Source organism: Aptenodytes patagonicus, chromosome 8, assembly GCF_965638725.1.
Source record: "Aptenodytes patagonicus chromosome 8, bAptPat1.pri.cur, whole genome shotgun sequence".
Lineage (NCBI taxonomy): Eukaryota > Metazoa > Chordata > Aves > Sphenisciformes > Spheniscidae > Aptenodytes > Aptenodytes patagonicus.
The window spans coordinates 5,590,147-5,607,448 of NC_134956.1; the positions used below are offsets into that span (position 1 = coordinate 5,590,147).

Below are 17,302 nucleotides of genomic sequence, written 5' to 3' on the forward strand. Positions count from 1 at the left end.
GTCTGAGGAAATAATGAACTTGAAATTCTAAATGAAGTGGTTTGTGTAACCTCTGCAGGAGTTCTGAAGAGAAATGGCAGTGTCCATGTTATGCAGATGCTTTTGAGAGCTATTGTTACTTACATGGACAAAGTGGTTGGGCAGTGTCAGATTTACTGAAGTCTGTGTCCTTTTTCCTTTTTTTTTTTTTTTTTTAAACCATAAAACTCAAGTTAGCATAGGTCTGCAGGCCACCTTTATCTCTGTCTAATCCTTTTTTAGGTGGTTTAACTTAATTTGAAATAGAACAAAGTAACACGTTTTTGCTTTGTGATATATGTTATGTGTGTGTGCGCACATGTGTGCCTTGCTCCTGTGAGAGCCAAAGAAACCATTATCCCCCTAATACCCTGCATGCTGACTGGATCACTTCATATGCCAGCAATGATAGGATATAAAAATAGGAATTAATACTATAAAGCTGTTACACAAAGAGTTATGCGAAGGGTTTTGGTTTGTTGCCCTGCTCTCCTGTTTTTTTCTGTTCAGTTGTTGGGTAGCTGTCTTTGCACAGATGGAAAGTGGAACCTATCGCCAGGGTGGTATCTGTGTGGACTTGCCATAGCCGCACTTGAAGGAGAGTCTTAAGATTTCCATGTGGCAGCTGTCATGCACCTTGCTGCATTCAGCAGATGTATTACAAGAGGTCTGTTAACCTTTATTGCTTCCTATGGATGGAGGTGGTTACCACTGACCTCTCATAACAGGTATCTGCCAATAGGGGAAAATTGGGGGTTTGAGAGAGTAAAAACCAAAACAGACCTTGTATTTCCCATGAAACATTCAGCTAGTCTCCCATTTTTATTTTTCTCAGCTACTACCCATCTTTATGCAACTGGGATCAAGGGAGCTGATGATGTACTACATAGATTTGAAGCGAACCAACGATGTGCTGCTCACTTTTGAAGCCCTTAAGGTAAATTACTTTCATAATGCATAAAATGTACCATAAACATTGTAAAAGCATTGAATATATGTCTGCTGCATGTGTCAAAGGCAAATGCTCACCTTCTTTAGGCCTGTGTATCTTGCAGCATTCCCTGGGATTGGAATTGGCTTTCACTCAACTTGAACGCATTGCAGTTTTGTTTTTATAACTTTCAAGTATTTAAAATAAAAAAAAAAAAGAAAAGGGGGGAGGGGATGATAAAAAGATCTTAACTGTGCAGGAAGTGCCGTTAATTTCACCTGCCATCTGCCTATCTGAAGGTGATAAAAATTCCTTTTTCTGTCAAATGCTTGTGTTCCTGCTGCCCTTAGATGGCATTCCTGAGTTGTTCCACTGCCTGTCATCTCAAGGGATATTTGTGAGGGGTAAGAAGCATAAGCGTCTTGCTCTCCCAGAAGCCCCAGCATGACATCTCTGAGCTTAATGTTTGAAATACAATAGTTTTGTGGGGTAGTCTTTAGGTTAGCTCCGCAAGGTACAAAACCACACAGAATAACCTTATTCAAGCCAAACCTGCAGTGCAGCAGCACAAGTTAAATTTTTCTGTGCGTTCTTTCCCTCTTTCACTTTTAACTTCTCTGCCTCTGGTCCTCCAGTGTCATCTTTCTCTCAGTTTCATTGTCATTTGTCTGAGAATTTATTTCCAAGGAGCAGTGTTCCTACAAAAGGTGTAGGTTACCTCAGTTGGGAGTGGGGCTGGGGTTTACAGTGTTTCTTACCGTTTCCTCCTAAGGTGTTGGTAATACAGAAAAGTAAAGTGTAGTAAACTTCAGTGCAGCTGCAGACTTCAGTTTTAACAATAGTCTTTAAACTTCATTTTGTAAAATTCTTCTTGCCAGCAATATGGCATATACAAAGTTTGAATGCAAATTTAAATATTTCTTAGTGATAATAGAAACTGCTAATATGAAAAGAATAGGAAGACTTAATGTGGCCTATTGGATAATTTCTGAGTTGCTCTGCTTTTCTTGTATTTCTTTTGCAAGATGTGTAAAACAAAGTGATAATGCCTTTTTTGCTGTTGTCATTGGAATAAATACTGCTTTCTGCAGTTAAACATAATGGGAGGAGGAAATAAAGTGGACAAAGCTCAGAGTGCTTGTTTTTTCTGCCATCTGTTTTGCTGTGGGGCGGGGGTGGAATTGATGACAGTTTGAAGAATTCCAGTCTAATCTGCTTTTATCCTTCCTTAGCATTTGGCATCATTGCTGCTGCACAACAAGTTTGCAACGGAGTTTGTTGCTCATGGAGGAGTGCAAAAGTTGCTGGAGATTCCTCGTCCTTCCATGGCAGCAACAGGGGTCTCCATGTGCTTATATTATTTGTCTTACAATCAAGATGCCATGGAGAGGGTAAGAGGCATTCAACTGCAGTGATTTCTGTCGTTTCAAACAGTGAATTAACATCTAAGCTAAAAGGCAAATTTATATAGAAGACTTTGGTATGTGCAGAGGCAATAGGAAGTATATAAATAATGGTGTATTTGAGTGTTTTGTTTCAAGGGTGTGGATTTCAGTTCCTAGGGAATTAACTGAAGACCTCTGTCTTGTTGGCATCGTCTCAGTACTTTCACCACCCCTTTCATCCTATTACTCCCTCTTTCCCTCAAAAAAAGGAAAAACGACTCCATTCTCATTTGTCTTTCCTTTCCCGTCTGTTCCAACGGACTCCTATACCTGAGATTGTTTTCTCCATGCACAGTCCCAGTCTGGATAGCTTCAGTGTTACACAATACCTCAGTCAGATTCCAGACAGCAGCGCAACTTCTGTGGTGGTGGTAGAGTGCAGCAGAAGACTAATGCAGGTCAGGTCTGCATTGTGCAGAAAATCAAATTAAATGACTCTAAGGGTTCTCTGTGGCCTGAGCTTATGAATATTGAAACTGATAATGAAGGCAATGTTCCTCACCTCATATTTTAACATAGAAAAAAATTCTTAAAAGAAATCCTCCTCTCAGTTCAGTAGTATTCCTCCAGCAAGCATCCCTTCGGACAGGTTGATATGGCGGTCCACCCTTAAGCTTCAGTTTCCCAGGTACTTTAAACAGTGATTCTATTTCCTTTTTTATTTTTTTATACTGGCAGCAGCACGCGTGTGCTGAACCAGATCTAGGAACTGATCCAGTTTATTCTAAAGTTGCTACCATTCAAGAAAAAAAGATGAACTTTCAGCTTGTGAGCATTAGTACTGGCATATGGTAGCAGCTGGCTCTAAGATTCATTCAAAGCAACTGCAAAGTTGTAGCTTTAAGCCTTCCAACTCTGCTCTGCTTTGAGTGATGGCTTTTGATTCCTGGCTTGTCCCTGGCATTGTCTAGTATTCCCCCCCCCCCCAGCTGAAAATGGAAGCAGTTAAACTAGTAACTGTACATTTCTGCTTATTCTTTCCTAGTCTTTGATGCTGTCTGAATGTGTGTTGTGTTTTTAACGTGCTTAACACTCCTGAGCACATAGAGGCTGGACTGGTAGTGGTTGTTTAAGGCTGTATCTGTATAGATTCTGCTGGCATTTGTGTTCTGCAGGCATTCGTATGAGCGAGTTCAGAAACCTTTTGGTAATCACAGTTGATCAGGACTGTCTGTGCCCTGTATTACATCTCTCTTATGAGGGCAAGAAAGGTGAAATGGCCATAAATGTTCCCTCCACTTCTTTTTGCCCATTATGTTGGAAAGATGGACCCTGGCTGCACATGACCTGCTTTGGTGTTTCTCTGAACTTTTCATGAGAACTCTCTATGGTCCCTTTTTTCCCTTCTTTTTTTTCCCCCCTGATTCCACTTGCTGCTTGCCTGGCTCTTCAAAAGGAAAACCAAAAGCTGTGACAGGGTGCTGCATGAGGATTCCTTCTGCTTGACATCCTCAGGCCATGTCATAAAACCATGCAGCTGTTTTGTGGTGACACTGTCTCATCTGCCAGATGTTATCCCCAATATCTACAGATACCAGGTAGAGCAGGTTTCTGTGGTACATTCCTCTCGTCTTTGGATTTCAGAGGAAGCCAATTTCAAGGGGCAGTCCCTTGTCACTTAGTCCATGCCAAGCCTCAGGTCTTGGGGTGGAAGCAAGGCTGGAGCTGGTAGCACTGTATTCTCTGAATATGTCCAACACCAGCAGAGAAGAGACCAAAAAAATCTGTTAACTTGGCATACAGCAGCTGGTGCCAGTGCTTTAGCTCCCTGTGCTGTTCCTCTTGGCGCTGACCCTGGCAGAGGGTTCAGAGTTCCTCATCATTAGAAGCTAACAACCGTATGCAAAAGTGCAGCTCTGAGCACATGGTCTGCACATCTCAGAGGCAGGGTCTGAGAAAAGAAAAAGACCAGCTCCATTGTCTATTTCCAGAGAAAGTCAAGCTTTAGATTTGCATTTGATGATCCTTGCAGTTCCCCTAGACTTCAGTGCTACCAGAGCTTGCTGGAACTTCAACCTAGTGTGTAATGCTGTTACACTGAGAAGAATTTTTGTTTCTTCAGTGGAAGCTTTTCTTCTTTCTCTGCCTCTAGCGAAGCATTCTTTGGATAGCTTGAAGTGGTACGGAGAAGGACTCTCTGGAATTATACTACATTAAGACTGCTGTATTTATTGTGTTTAGGTCTGGGAATGGACAAATTGCTAGTCCTGCGTTGCCACATCATGGCCTTTATTGGTCTCACTGGGGCTTTCTTTTACTGGTCTGGAAATGGGACTTTTTATTTCATGTCTCAGATGTCCCAAGTCAAGCTGGGAGTAACTGATACTTGTCCTCTGTCTGTTTGCCCCTCAAAGAACCCTCATTCTCCTTGGACAAATTCTCTTCAGCAATCTGAAGTCGTTCTCAAGAATGTTCTTTTGCTTTCTAGGTGTGCATGCACCCCCATAATGTGCTTTCAGATGTAGTAAACTACACCTTATGGCTAATGGAGTGCTCCCATGCCTCAGGCTGCTGCCATGCTACCATGTTCTTCTCCATTTGCTTCTCCTTCCGTGCTGTCCTGGAGCTCTTTGACAGGCATGATGGCCTTCGACGTCTGGTTAACCTGGTAAGGCTTGTAGTTTTATGTGGTGAACAGGGTTTTAGTGTTGGGTTTTGCACCCTTTACAGTGCAACTGTGGAGAATTCTGTTCTTGTTTTGTTTGTTGGGTTTTTTTTCTCTCCTAAATTCCCAAGAGGTGGAGAGGTGGGGTGAGTTTTCTAAGCAACAGACATGTGGATCCCTTCATCTTTATTCTTTTTCTTATTATTATGATCATTGTCCGGAGACTTGTTACCCTTTGAGAGCTTTTTGGTGCAACTCTTGGGTTAAGCAGCACTTACTTACACAGTGGTGGCTTAGCAGTAGTTAAAATGTTTCTCGCCATTCCACACACGTGTGGTATTGCCGTGCACCCTTTTGGATGCAGATACAGCCAGCCTTGTTCCAGGAGAGGTGCAGCCGTGTTTGTGCTGTGGTAATTGCAGTACCTTATGAGCACGAATTATACTGTTCATGTACAAAAGCTGGTACGTCTGTGTGGTATTGCTGTGCAGCCCTAATAGCTTGGGTTGGTGCTAACTCGGGGACAGCAGCACTGCAGGGTGTAAGCACAATTTGTGTTGTGTAATATAATGCCTAATAGCATTAGGCACAACGTTGCCTCCAGATCTACGTTGATGTAACTTCTGGATTTTTTTCTTCATAGATAGTGAAGGAGGGGGAATGGTTCTTTTTAGACTTAACTATTTATCCACACAGATAGCCTTTTCTGTTCCGACAGCTTTCGTCAGCTCTCAGTGTGCTTGTGTCTTGTGTAGCAAAGTAAGTTTGTTTGAGTTTAGTACAAGTGCAGCTGAGAATTGTAGGTGCTCTTTTTTCCTGAAGAGTGAGCTGATGAAACTTTTTTTTCCTACCCAACCTCTTTCTGAAGATAAGCACGCTTGAGATCTTAAACCTGGAAGACCAAGGAGCCCTCTTGAGCGATGATGAGATCTTTGCCAGTCGCCAGACTGGGAAACACACCTGCATGGCCTTGCGTAGATACTTTGAGGCTCACCTGGCTATCAAACTTGAACAGGTGAAGCAGTCGCTCCAGCGCACTGAAGGTGGCATTCTGGTCCATCCGCAGCCCCCCTACAAGGTGAGCAGCATGTTGGGAGCTTTTAACGTGGTCGTTGCATTTTTCAAGCGAATCCTAGCTGCGGGAATATGTGGATGTCCTTTGAAGCCAGTGGAATAACTAGGCAGTGTGCAATTTATGGGGATTTTTTTTTTATTTGTACTTTTTTCCTGCCTTGTGGAATGACACCGCAATAGAAAAATACAGAAGAGCCTTTGAGGTTAATCTGAGCTATGTTTGATTAAGGTTCCTGCTCATCTGCTGTGGTTCCTCTTCCATCTCTCAAAAACTTAAGTTAAAGGCAGGTTATTTTTGATACTCATGGGTTTTTCTATGCCTTTAATCTCTGAAAGGACAAAATCTGTATGTATAGAAAAGTGCATAATGTTGAAAAACTTGGAAATAAGTTTGATAAGGACAACTGAAATGTGTCTTTTGGAAGCCATAGTTTTTAGGAATGACCTGGGAGATTCTTGTGTTGGCCATGACTTTTTTTTTTTCCTACTTTCTCCCAGCAAAGTGATTTTTTTTTTTTCAAAAAAACTGAATTTTATGGCTGCTTGCTTTGAGGGAGCACATTCACCTGTGGTTTCTGGTTTAATTTATGATGGTTTTCTAGAAGAGCTGAAATAAGAAAACATAAGGGTTTTTTTGCTTCTGCAAAAATCACTTATTTTCAGTAACTAAAGGAATGTGTGTAAGCTGTTGCCACCTTGTGTAATTTTAAAAAAATTTTATTGAAAGGCAAGCTTGTTAGGAATTTCCTTTTTTCTTTAGTATGTTTTGTAGTCAGAACTTAGAAACTGTAATTGAATTTTTTTTTTGCAGCCTTTCTTAATACTTTAGCATAAATTTATTTTGAATGATGGTCTAGTAACTACTAGATTAGTAGCTTAAAAGCAGAGTAGAATTTTAATTTAATGTAACTTTTTTTCTTCTTTTTAAATTGACCTAAGCCTTCTAGGACTGCAAAGAAACTTAAAGGATAGTATTCTTAAGCTTATTATTGTATGTTATAGTGACAATTGCTGTATTCTTTTATAGTTGGGGAATAAACCAGAAAGTAAATACTTCATCTGCAAGGAACAGTGTTAGTCTAATCTTCGTGGATGCAGTTTTCAGTTAAATCCCAGCAGTGGAGGACTTGATGTGCAAGTTTAACCCCTGTGATCTCTTTTTAATGCTTCCAACTCACTTCCCTGCAGGCCTGTTCGTATACTCACGAGCAGATTGTAGAGATGATGGAGTTCCTGATCGAATATGGTCCAGCACAGCTCTACTGGGAGCCAGCAGAGGTTTTTCTCAAATTGTCTTGTGTCCAACTCATGCTTCAGCTCATTTCAATAGCATGCAACTGGAAGACATACTATGCAAGGTGAGCTGTTTGCTGTAGTACTGAATTTTAGTGCAGTAAGTTGTGACTCTTGGGCAGGATATTACATTTCTAGATTTTCTACCTCTCTGATAGCATTTAAAACAGACACATACTGGTTAGTGCTGTTAGGGCCTGTGCTGTGGCTATACAGTGCTTATGAAAGTTAACACCATGGAAAGCAGGACTAAAATCTTGAGGTAGAGAGGGATGTCATGAGATTTCTGAAGAGCCAAAATGCCTCAGGCCTTTGATTTCAGAGAAATCAGCATCATAGTAGAGCTTAACCACAATTCTGTGCCACTTTCTGTCTCAAAATGTATTTACCTTTTTGTTAGAGAAAGGCTAGAAAACTTAGAGGTAAAAAAGTAGAGGGTGAAATCAAGACATAGCTTAATCCTGGAAAGAGGTGGAATATCTGTTTGGATGTAGTAAGTTTAGCTGACTCAAGCGAGGACACTGTGTATCACTGTTGATTTGTTGGTATTTGAAGTTTACTGAGCAGATATAACTGTGCAAAGGAGTTATATGAATATGCAACAAGCCAGCATTTGAGAGAGGAAAAAGACTGAAGATTGTTACTGTGCGTTGCTCAGGTTCATGTCCCTGGATGATACGCTACCAGCTGTTAAACTCAACATGTTGGTAGAGGGGCTCACCTTGTGATGCCACTCTTAAGTTTCTCCCTTGTCTTTGGCCACAGACAAGCTGTGGGGGCACCATGATACTCTGTTATCTTTCTGTGGCACCTCTTCCCCACACCTCCCAACCTAAAAAAAATCTGCAGCATCCCTACTGTTAGAAAAGAAAAGGAGCTGCCACCAGGCTCTGATAGGATACCATTAGGATCTTGTCCCCAGTTCAAAAGGAGGATGGGTGCAAAGTTCCAGCCTCTGTTTATCCTAATGACCATCTGCTCCCCAGAGCGAAGCCATAGTCCTCTCTAGAGATATGTTCACTGCTGAGTCACTCTCTGCTATAACTAGTTGTCATCAGCTGTATTCTTGTCACCAGGACTCCCTCCTTATTTCTGCCGCCTGCAGGAGTTCCTTGCCTAACTTAACTTGAAAGAACTTTGAAATCTGTTTTGCTTCTGCAGTCCCCTGCCTCCCTTTCTCTCTCTCTCAGGTTGCACTCTCCTGGGTAGTTTCTGTTCTCCTGTTTCTTACTCTCTGCAGTAATTGCTAGCTGGGTTAACTCCTACCTTTCCATACAGGCTTACAAACCTTCGCCACTTTTTCTTGCATTGTTCTGCTCTTCCACCTCTTGCTTAACAGCCCTTTTCTTCCACACACCTGTGTCTCTCTTAAACTGGTGCCTGAGTTGATGCCTTTTTCCCTACCGCAATTGTCTGTTTTACTGCTAAAGAGTTTCCCTTCACTTCAGAAAAACTTCCTTTCTAGTTGACGGGTGACAGAGTATTTTAGGCAGCAGTGTTTCCCAACTAAGACGTAGAGTTAGATTAGATTGAGAAGCTTAATTTAGAATGCTTTTGTAGATAAGTCTCTTAACGTTCTTATTTTTATAAATACAAAATTACAGTGCTTTTAGGAGCCTGTGGGCAGGGTGGGATAGATGTTGACAGACTGCAGGCAATGGTGTGCATGTGAACACTGCCTTCTGTGGAGATCAACCCTTTAAGAGTGTAACATTCTAAAATCAAAATGCACCATCAAATACATCAGATGTGACTAATTTACTCCTATTTGTTGGAGTAGAGTAGATTGAGTACTATTTTATGTTATTGAAATAACTCTGTATGTACACCTCTAAGAACTCCTTCTGTTGTTGTCTTCCAGGAATGACACAGTACGATATGCTTTGGATGTACTAGCCATCCTGACTGTGGTTCCTAAAATCCAGTTGCAGCTGGCAGAACCTGTGGATGTGTTAGATGAAGCTGGATCTACTGTTTCCACTGTGGGTAAGCTGAATATGGTCCTGGTGACTTACACTCTTATCAATTGTCTTCTGCTACATGGTTTTTCAGTTGGCTGTTTCTCACCTACAGTGAGGCAAGGGTTAAAATAATTCATGTATTCAGAGTTATTGTCAGAGAGGCAAAAAAATGGGGGAGTAGACTGTGGTTAAAATTGTGTCATGATTAGCACTGTGGTTGGATTACAAATTTGAAGGCATGGTCTTCGACTCGCGCTTGTTTTCAAGAGCTCATTAAATACAGATGGAGGCAAATCTACTTTTGTAATGGAACTATTCGGTTCCCTCAGCTTCTCAGAAATTTAGGTCTCCTGGGGATATATTTGAGAATATGGGAGAGGAACAATTATTGCTATTTATTTGAGTTGTGCTCTAACTGGCTACCTGCAGATTCAGTATGCAATTGAACGAGATGTGCCTGGATCGGCTCTAAGGCTTATGCATTAAATGGGGCGTGACTTTTTTTTAAGAAAAGAAAAATAGAAGTTGAGCAGAGTACTAGATATAGGCAAAAGACAATTTCTTTTGCACAAAACCTTTCTCTAGGCAGAACACCAATTCTTTCTTGAGTGAGGGTTTTGATCTTCTGAAGCAGACATGAAACTAACAGGAACTCTGTCGGGGGAGGAGGAGGGAACAAACCCAAAGTCTCATTTTTGCCTGACTCCTTTTGGAAGCTGTGATACGATTTATTTTTTTCCCTTCATAACACGGTCCCCTTCCTTCCGCTGTGTTTCCACTTTGTTAGTATTTGTACAAGAGAGTTGCTTTCTGCAGTAAGAATCAGAGGCATGCCTGTGCATCTTTCCCTGTGCCAGGTAGCTCAGATTTTGTGTTCCTGGGCCATGCCTGATCACCTTCTCTGAAAGATTGTTTGACTCCCTACGTACTGATGATGAAGTGGAGGAGCATCAGTGTAGGAAAACATTTTGCCAGGGAGGTAGAAGAATACATCTTAGGCTAGTTAGCAGAACTCAAATTCCCAGAATGAAGAGAATTACCTATTTCCCTCAAATTTGTTGAAGACTCCCTTACTTGTCTGATGAGCTGTGTAAGATACATTTTTAGAGTGCTAAAGAAACTATTTATTTCCCTCACTAGGTATTAGTATCATCCTTGGAGTTGCTGAGGGTGAATTTTTCATCCATGATGCTGAGATTCAGAAATCAGCCCTTCAGATCATCATCAATTGTGTATGTGGCCCAGATAATCGGATCTCCAGTATTGGCAAATTCATCTCTGGAACTCCTCGGCGAAAGCTTCCTCAGGCCCCCAAGAGCAGTGAGCACACGTTAGCTAAGATGTGGAATGTGGTACAATCCAACAATGGCATCAAAGTGCTGCTGTCATTGCTGTCTATAAAGATGCCGATCACGGACGCGGATCAGATCCGAGCATTAGCCTGCAAAGCCTTGGTGGGTCTCTCACGCAGCAGTACTGTCCGGCAGATTATCAGCAAGCTCCCCCTCTTCAGCAGCTGTCAAATTCAGCAGCTGATGAAAGAGCCGGTGCTTCAGGACAAGCGCAGCGAGCATGTGAAGTTCTGCAAATATGCTGCTGAGCTGATAGAGCGTGTCTCGGGGAAGCCATTGCTGATTGGCACAGATGTCTCTCTGGCTCGGTTGCAGAAAGCGGATGTGGTGGCCCAGTCAAGGATCACGTTTCCTGAGAAGGAGCTGCTGCTCCTGATTCGGAACCATCTCATCTCTAAGGGCCTAGGAGAAACTGCATCTGTCCTTACTAAAGAGGCTGACCTACCCATGACTGCAGCATCTCATTCATCTGCCTTCACCCCTGTTGCGGCTGCTGCCTCTCCTGTGACCCTGCCTCGCACTCCTCGCATAGCTAATGGCATCTCGGCCCGTTTGAGTAGCCACACTTCTGTAGGTTCCACTGCCACCTCTGTCCACGCTCAGGCAAGGCCGTCTGCATCCCAAGGTCCACTTGCCCTTCCAGGCCCTTCTTATGCCAGCAACTCTCCTCTGATTGGCAGGATTAGCTTTGTCAGGGAGAGGCCATCTCCCTGCAACGGCAGAAAAATCAGAGTGTTGCGACAAAAATCGGACCATGGCGCCTACAGCCAGAGCCCAGCTATCAAAAAGCAGCTGGACAGACACCTTCCTTCCCCACCCACGCTGGACAGTATAATCACAGAGTACCTTAGGGAGCAGCATGCCCGCTGCAAGAACCCTGTTGCCACCTGTCCCCCTTTCTCTCTCTTTACTCCCCACCAGTGTCCTGAGCCAAAACAGAGGCGCCAAGCGCCAACTAACTTTACCTCACGGCTGACCCGCAGGGCAGCCTTTCCGAAGTACGGAGGGGTGGATGGTGGCTGCTTTGATAGACACCTTATATTTAGCAGGTAAGGAAGAAAAGTGTTTCTTGATCCCTCTCAGGATGTACCCTGTGCCAAAAAGCCTTACCTGGATTCAGGCTGTGCAGACCCACAGCGGAGTATCCTTGGAAAGAAAAGTGTTTTAATTCAACAGTGACAAGTGGGAGAGCCTTGAAAGGCACTTTTAGAAGTTGTTCTGTTTCTCTTGTCCTTAGTACTGATCCTTAGTACGTAAAGCACGCTTTATTTTCAGTATCATGTTAATTTGTTAGCAACATTGACTAATGAAGGTCATAGCTCTTTGTTCTCCTTTGGAAGGTAAGTATGTAACACCAGTTTTACATGAGACTGTAGCATAACCTTGAGGATGGTTGGCTGACAGATGCAGGACAGCGGAATCCATATTTTGCTCTTGCAGCTGAATCCGCAGCACTGCAAGTTGCTAGCCTCCTTATGCGGCCTTTCTTTGCTGAGGTTAAATTGGAAGATGATGTAAAGTTTATAAAAATAAAGATGACACATAGATGACAGCATCTTCACAGTGAAACCAGTATCACCTTGCGAAATTACGATGACAGGAGGTTATTTGGCTGATGTGCCTTGTCTTCTTGTGTTGAGTGTTTCAGAACTGGTCGAAAATTTTTTACTAGCTGTCTGTACTTATCCAGGTGACAACATTACAGGTTTTCCATCAATCCAACTTTGAAGACGGATTCCAACTGCTTCAACTTAATGATGTGCTTTAACAGAAGTACTTATTAGTGCAAAACAAACCCTGAAATGTTGCAAACGCTGTTGTAACATACTTGAGCACTAGTCTTAGAACTGACGCTTATCTTGTCCTAGAAGAAAGCTATAACTTGTACCTACATGACTTTTAAGGGCTGGATTTAATATCATCACACAGCATTTCAGTTTTGCTTTTCTTCTGTCTTTCGGGTGACTCTTGTATTTCTACCTTCTCCAGGTTCCGTCCGATTTCTGTGTTCAGGGAAGCAAATGAGGATGAGAGTGGCTTTACCTGTTGCGCGTTTTCTGCAAGAGAACGATTCTTGATGCTGGGTACTTGCACGGGGCAGTTGAAACTCTATAATGTATTCAGTGGACAGGAAGAGGCCAGTTACAACTGCCATAACTCTGCCATCACGCACCTTGAGCCATCCAGGGTAAGTAATCAAAGACCTGTTCTGAGTTTTAGAAGTTCTCGCAGCCTAAGCCCTGATATGTTTTGGGCCCATCTGGATATGTACATCTAGAATGCACCTACTGGCTGGCCTGCAATGCCTGTCATTAAAGTACTTGTAATAGTTAACATACTCCCTCTCTGAGTTCTACAATTATTTTTTTCTTCCCAAGATGGTAGAGAAGATGCCCGGTAGCTGTGTGCCTTCCTAAGTAATGAATATGTGTCTGGAAGTGGAAAATGCTTAAACTGACTATGTTTTTAAGATAAACGTGAGATAAGATATCAGAGTTTATATAACCTCCCTTTGTTGGAGAAAGAAATCCTTTGGGGGATGATTCTAGGAAGAAATAAAAGGTAACTGATTTATAAGCAGAATGAACTCCACTCACAGGGCATCAAAGTTCAGGCATGGATTATCCTGATGATATCTGCTATTAACATCACAGATCGTTCCCATTGTTATCTGTAACGTTTTTCTTTGTCTGCCAAGGGCTCTTTATATTATACATAGTATTAGATACCTAGACTTTATCCCCATGGGAGTAGTTTAGTAAGCACAAAATCTGCTACAGTTCCTAAATTCATCTTGTAAGGTGTAAGTTAAAGTGTACAGGTAAAATGATAATCTCTGTTTTCCCTGGTGTTCTTTTCCCTTCCTCACCCTTCACTTTCATCTGGAAATACAGGATGGATCTTTATTGCTGACATCTGCTACGTGGAGCCAACCTCTGTCTGCATTGTGGGGAATGAAGTCTGTCTTTGATATGAAGTAGGTATACTCTGATCCAGCTGTGGGGTATGTTGCAGTTAGAGGAACCATTCAATATAGGCAGAAACCCTAAGAACAAACTCTATGAAAGAACAGTACAGCACGCTTCTCACAATGTCTCTTGTGAAAAAATAAAATGTGCTCCCTTTCTTATGTTTAGTATCTTCCCTATTTTAATGGGTACAGACAGCTTTGCTAAATTCTAACTACTAAAGTCCTATTTAATGCAAGATAGATTGGTAAAGTCACTGTTGTCCCTGAAGGCAAAGTAATATGTTTGTATTTTTATTCTCATGTTTGTAAATTATCTTGGCAACCTTTCTGTAGCCAGTTACAGAATTTTACTAGCATGGTGATTTGCATGGTGAAATTTTCAGACCTGTATACAAGCTATTTCAGAGCTGGATAAAGCTATTTAAAATTGATTTCAGTATTTACAGTTGTTTCTTCCCATAAAAAAATGGGTGGAAGGCTCTTCATTTTTAAAAGGTTTGACTGTTGTCTACCTTAGTTGGAAGCAACGGTTTTGGTGTGACCTGTTTTAGGTCAGCTAGAGGGCATTCTTCGGATAAAGTTTAATGTGCCTTAGGCCTGCATGTGCATTTGAACGTTCATGATGCCATTCATTGCTCACTCTTCTAAATAGTGTTATGTTTATGACAGGCCCTGTTGCAGTAGTAATTTGATGACAAGTCTGTGAAGTTGTTGCTTCTGTTTTTTTCACTGGTCTGCTGTAAAGGCTTTGTCTGTAACAGGTATTTTCCTGCAAATGCCAGTGGAGCATTTTTGCATTGTAGTATGCCATGGTCAATGGCGAAGGAGAGTCTTTTCTACGTTTTCAGTTTTCTGCATTGTTGAAACCTCTGCTGGAGGTGTTGAGGTAGTGTTTGGTTCACACAGGCGGTTTGAATCTGCAGTTCCTTGACTTCTTCACTGACTCTATCTGCAGGCATTCCTTCCCTGATGACCAGTATGTGGAGTTCAGCAAGCACTCTCAGGATAGGGTCATTGGCACAAAAGGAGACATTGCCCATGTAAGTACCAGTAAAGGTCATGGTTGTGAAGCTGTGACAAGAATATTATTCTTCACAGGACATTTATTAACAGATCTGGGTGCTCTGTGTAACTGATGAACTAAGAGGCTTTAGAGGAAGGCTTTGAAAGTGTCAAATAACTTCTCCCTGTGTCTAAGGGTGTAAACTTGACCATTCCAAACCAACTGTAGCACAAGCAGTGTGCAATGTATTGCCTCTGTGGTTAGTATTCTGGGTAATTGTAAAATCTGCTTTGTTTTGTTCATTTGAGAGAGGTCGTGCAGGACTTCCCCCCCCTGCCCGAAGTTGCCTCCTTTGCCTTATTTTTCAGTAATAGTAGTAGTAATAATAAAAGTTGCACTGTAAACAGTAGTTCAGTCAACAGCTGTGGGAAATGGCCTATTAAGTGTCGTCCTTTTGCCCCCACACAAATTTGCAGCTTGCTTTTGGGTAATTTAATTTTACCAATATATTTTTCAGACAATGCTGTTGTAGGGTTTTGTATGAATACGTGCAAATTTGACAGACACAGTCTTCAGAGTGCTTCTGCTTCTTCTCGGTGCTAATTTGCATTCATTATAGGCACTGTCTCTTTTGGAAGAGTATTTGCATAAAAAAACTGTCATGAAACATAACATATTCAAATTATTTATGATTTTACTTACTGCCCTTGATTTGTTTAAGCAAACTGTCCATTCCTGCCCAGTTTTTAACTTGGATTTATCTGGAAGTCAGATCGGTTTGTGTATTGTTTATCTGGTAAACAGATTTGTTTTCCAATTCTAGAGAATTTTTTTCCTCTCTAAGTTTGAACAAGAGCTAGGCTCTGAGGAATGTTACAGATCAAATTTATCTGAGAAGATGGTCATAAACCCTTCGTACTAGTTAAAGCCCTTTTTATATTTTTATCTTCCAACAGTTTGTTGGGGCAAAGCTCAGAAAGTTGCCGTTCCATGTAAACGCCAGGAATTTTAACTCGTTTCTATAGTTTCTGGCTTTTTTTTCCCCCTCGCTGTGTGCTTTGGAGTTTTTATGTTTGTAAATACCATCTGCTCTGAAAGCAGTTCCATTTCTGAAACAGTGGTACCTTGTGACCGCAGCTTCCCAGCCCACTTCTTGTAATGGGGTTAGTTTCTTTGGAACTAATCCTGATTGTATTGAAATACATCAGTGAACCTACAGTAAGCTAAGTACTGGCCAAAACGTGTTTTGAGACTTGGTTCCAGCTGTGAAAAACTATTAAAAGACTGGCAGGAAGGGTTATCTTTGGAATGCTCTCACCTGAAATGAAAAAGCAAAATGGAAAATTGGGTGATTCTGGAAACAATTTAGAAGGGGGAACGTGGGGTGATCTTAGGCACAGGTACATTACAAATTGTGACTAATCTTTCTTTTTCTTTTTAATCTAAAAGATCTATGATATTCAGACTGGCAACAAGCTATTGACTCTGTTTAACCCAGATCTTGCCAACAACTACAAGAAGAACTGTGCCACGTTTAACCCCACTGATGACCTTGTCCTAAATGATGGTGTCCTCTGGGATGTCAGATCGGCACAAGCCATCCACAAGTTTGACAAATTCAACATGACCATCAGTGGTGTTTTCCATCCCAATGGGCTAGAGGTCATAGTCAACACAGAAATTGTATCCTTTGGCCACTGTGGTAACTGATGTGCTGGGACCTAAAGAATTTGTATTGATAAACAAGTAGCTGTTTGCAGAAGTTGTATTAATGGACTGCTGTGTTACAGGTTATGTATGCTAACAACAGTTTTCGTCTGTGAATCAAGTAAGTAGGGACTGTCAGACAGTTAGCTAATTTAAATCTAGATTCTGTCTCTGATATGGCCTAGAGGAAATACTTAACACGCAGAGAAAGCAAGAGAGATTTTCTTTTCTAACGTACTCTTGTGGTACCTCTGCTCTCTTCCCACCCATTACCAAGATCAACCTTGAAGCTACTGCAGTAACCTCTTATGACTGGGAATGACATTTTGAGTAAGAGCTCTTTCAGTTTGAACACGTGGAAGGGATTGTGGTGCTGGAATCCGACTCTGGTTCTGTCATATTTGCAAGAGGGTGGCAATGAGGTTTCTTGAACGCAATTAATCAGTTGTTTGCCACTGTGTTGAAAAGGAAATAGAAACTTTCAATTGTTTGTTGCTCCTTAGCCTGTATTTTTTCAGTGGGACCTCCGAACTTTCCATTTGTTGCACACGGTACCTGCACTGGATCAGTGTCGTGTGGTCTTCAACTATACTGGCACAGTTATGTATGGAGGTAGGACTTCTCAGTCTTCTATTACTCTCCTTGGTCACCTTTGGTTTGAGATAAGTAGATGCTTGTTCAGTGAAATCAGAAGCTTCAGGGAGTCTGTCTTAACTCCAGGCCTTACTGGCATGTGTGAACTGGAATTTTTCAGGAAGTTTATGCTATGTGTATTGCTGGCAAAGACAGTTTTCTCTGACATCAGCAATATCGCAACTCATTTCTGAGATTAAAAATCAACCTATTGAAAAAGAAAATGTGTATAATGACAGATCTGATGATGCTTGAGAAAATAATTTTGTCCTCTGTATTACGTTTCAATGATCTGCAGCAATAATAAAG

General features: G+C 41.7%; 1 protein-coding gene across 3 annotated transcripts in view; it reads left to right on the forward strand.

Moving 5' to 3' along the window:
- Positions 1-17,302, forward strand: part of DCAF1 (DDB1 and CUL4 associated factor 1) — a 54,092-nt gene that overhangs the window by 16,357 nt on the left and 20,433 nt on the right. For 2 of the 3 annotated variants that reach the window (XM_076346091.1, XM_076346092.1), the window contains exons 8-19: positions 854-955; positions 2,182-2,340; positions 4,823-5,002; positions 5,868-6,077; positions 7,262-7,431; positions 9,228-9,352; positions 10,468-11,728; positions 12,669-12,867; positions 13,574-13,656; positions 14,606-14,690; positions 16,103-16,336; positions 16,879-16,972. In XM_076346091.1, coding sequence (XP_076202206.1) covers positions 854-955; positions 2,182-2,340; positions 4,823-5,002; positions 5,868-6,077; positions 7,262-7,431; positions 9,228-9,352; positions 10,468-11,728; positions 12,669-12,867; positions 13,574-13,656; positions 14,606-14,690; positions 16,103-16,336; positions 16,879-16,972 — 2,902 coding nt within the window. Of the gene's footprint in view, positions 1-853; positions 956-2,181; positions 2,341-4,822; positions 5,003-5,867; positions 6,078-7,261; positions 7,432-9,227; positions 9,353-10,467; positions 11,729-12,668; positions 12,868-13,573; positions 13,657-14,605; positions 14,691-16,102; positions 16,337-16,878; positions 16,973-17,302 lie in introns of those variants that run through there. The other variant, XM_076346093.1, reaches the window with a different exon arrangement.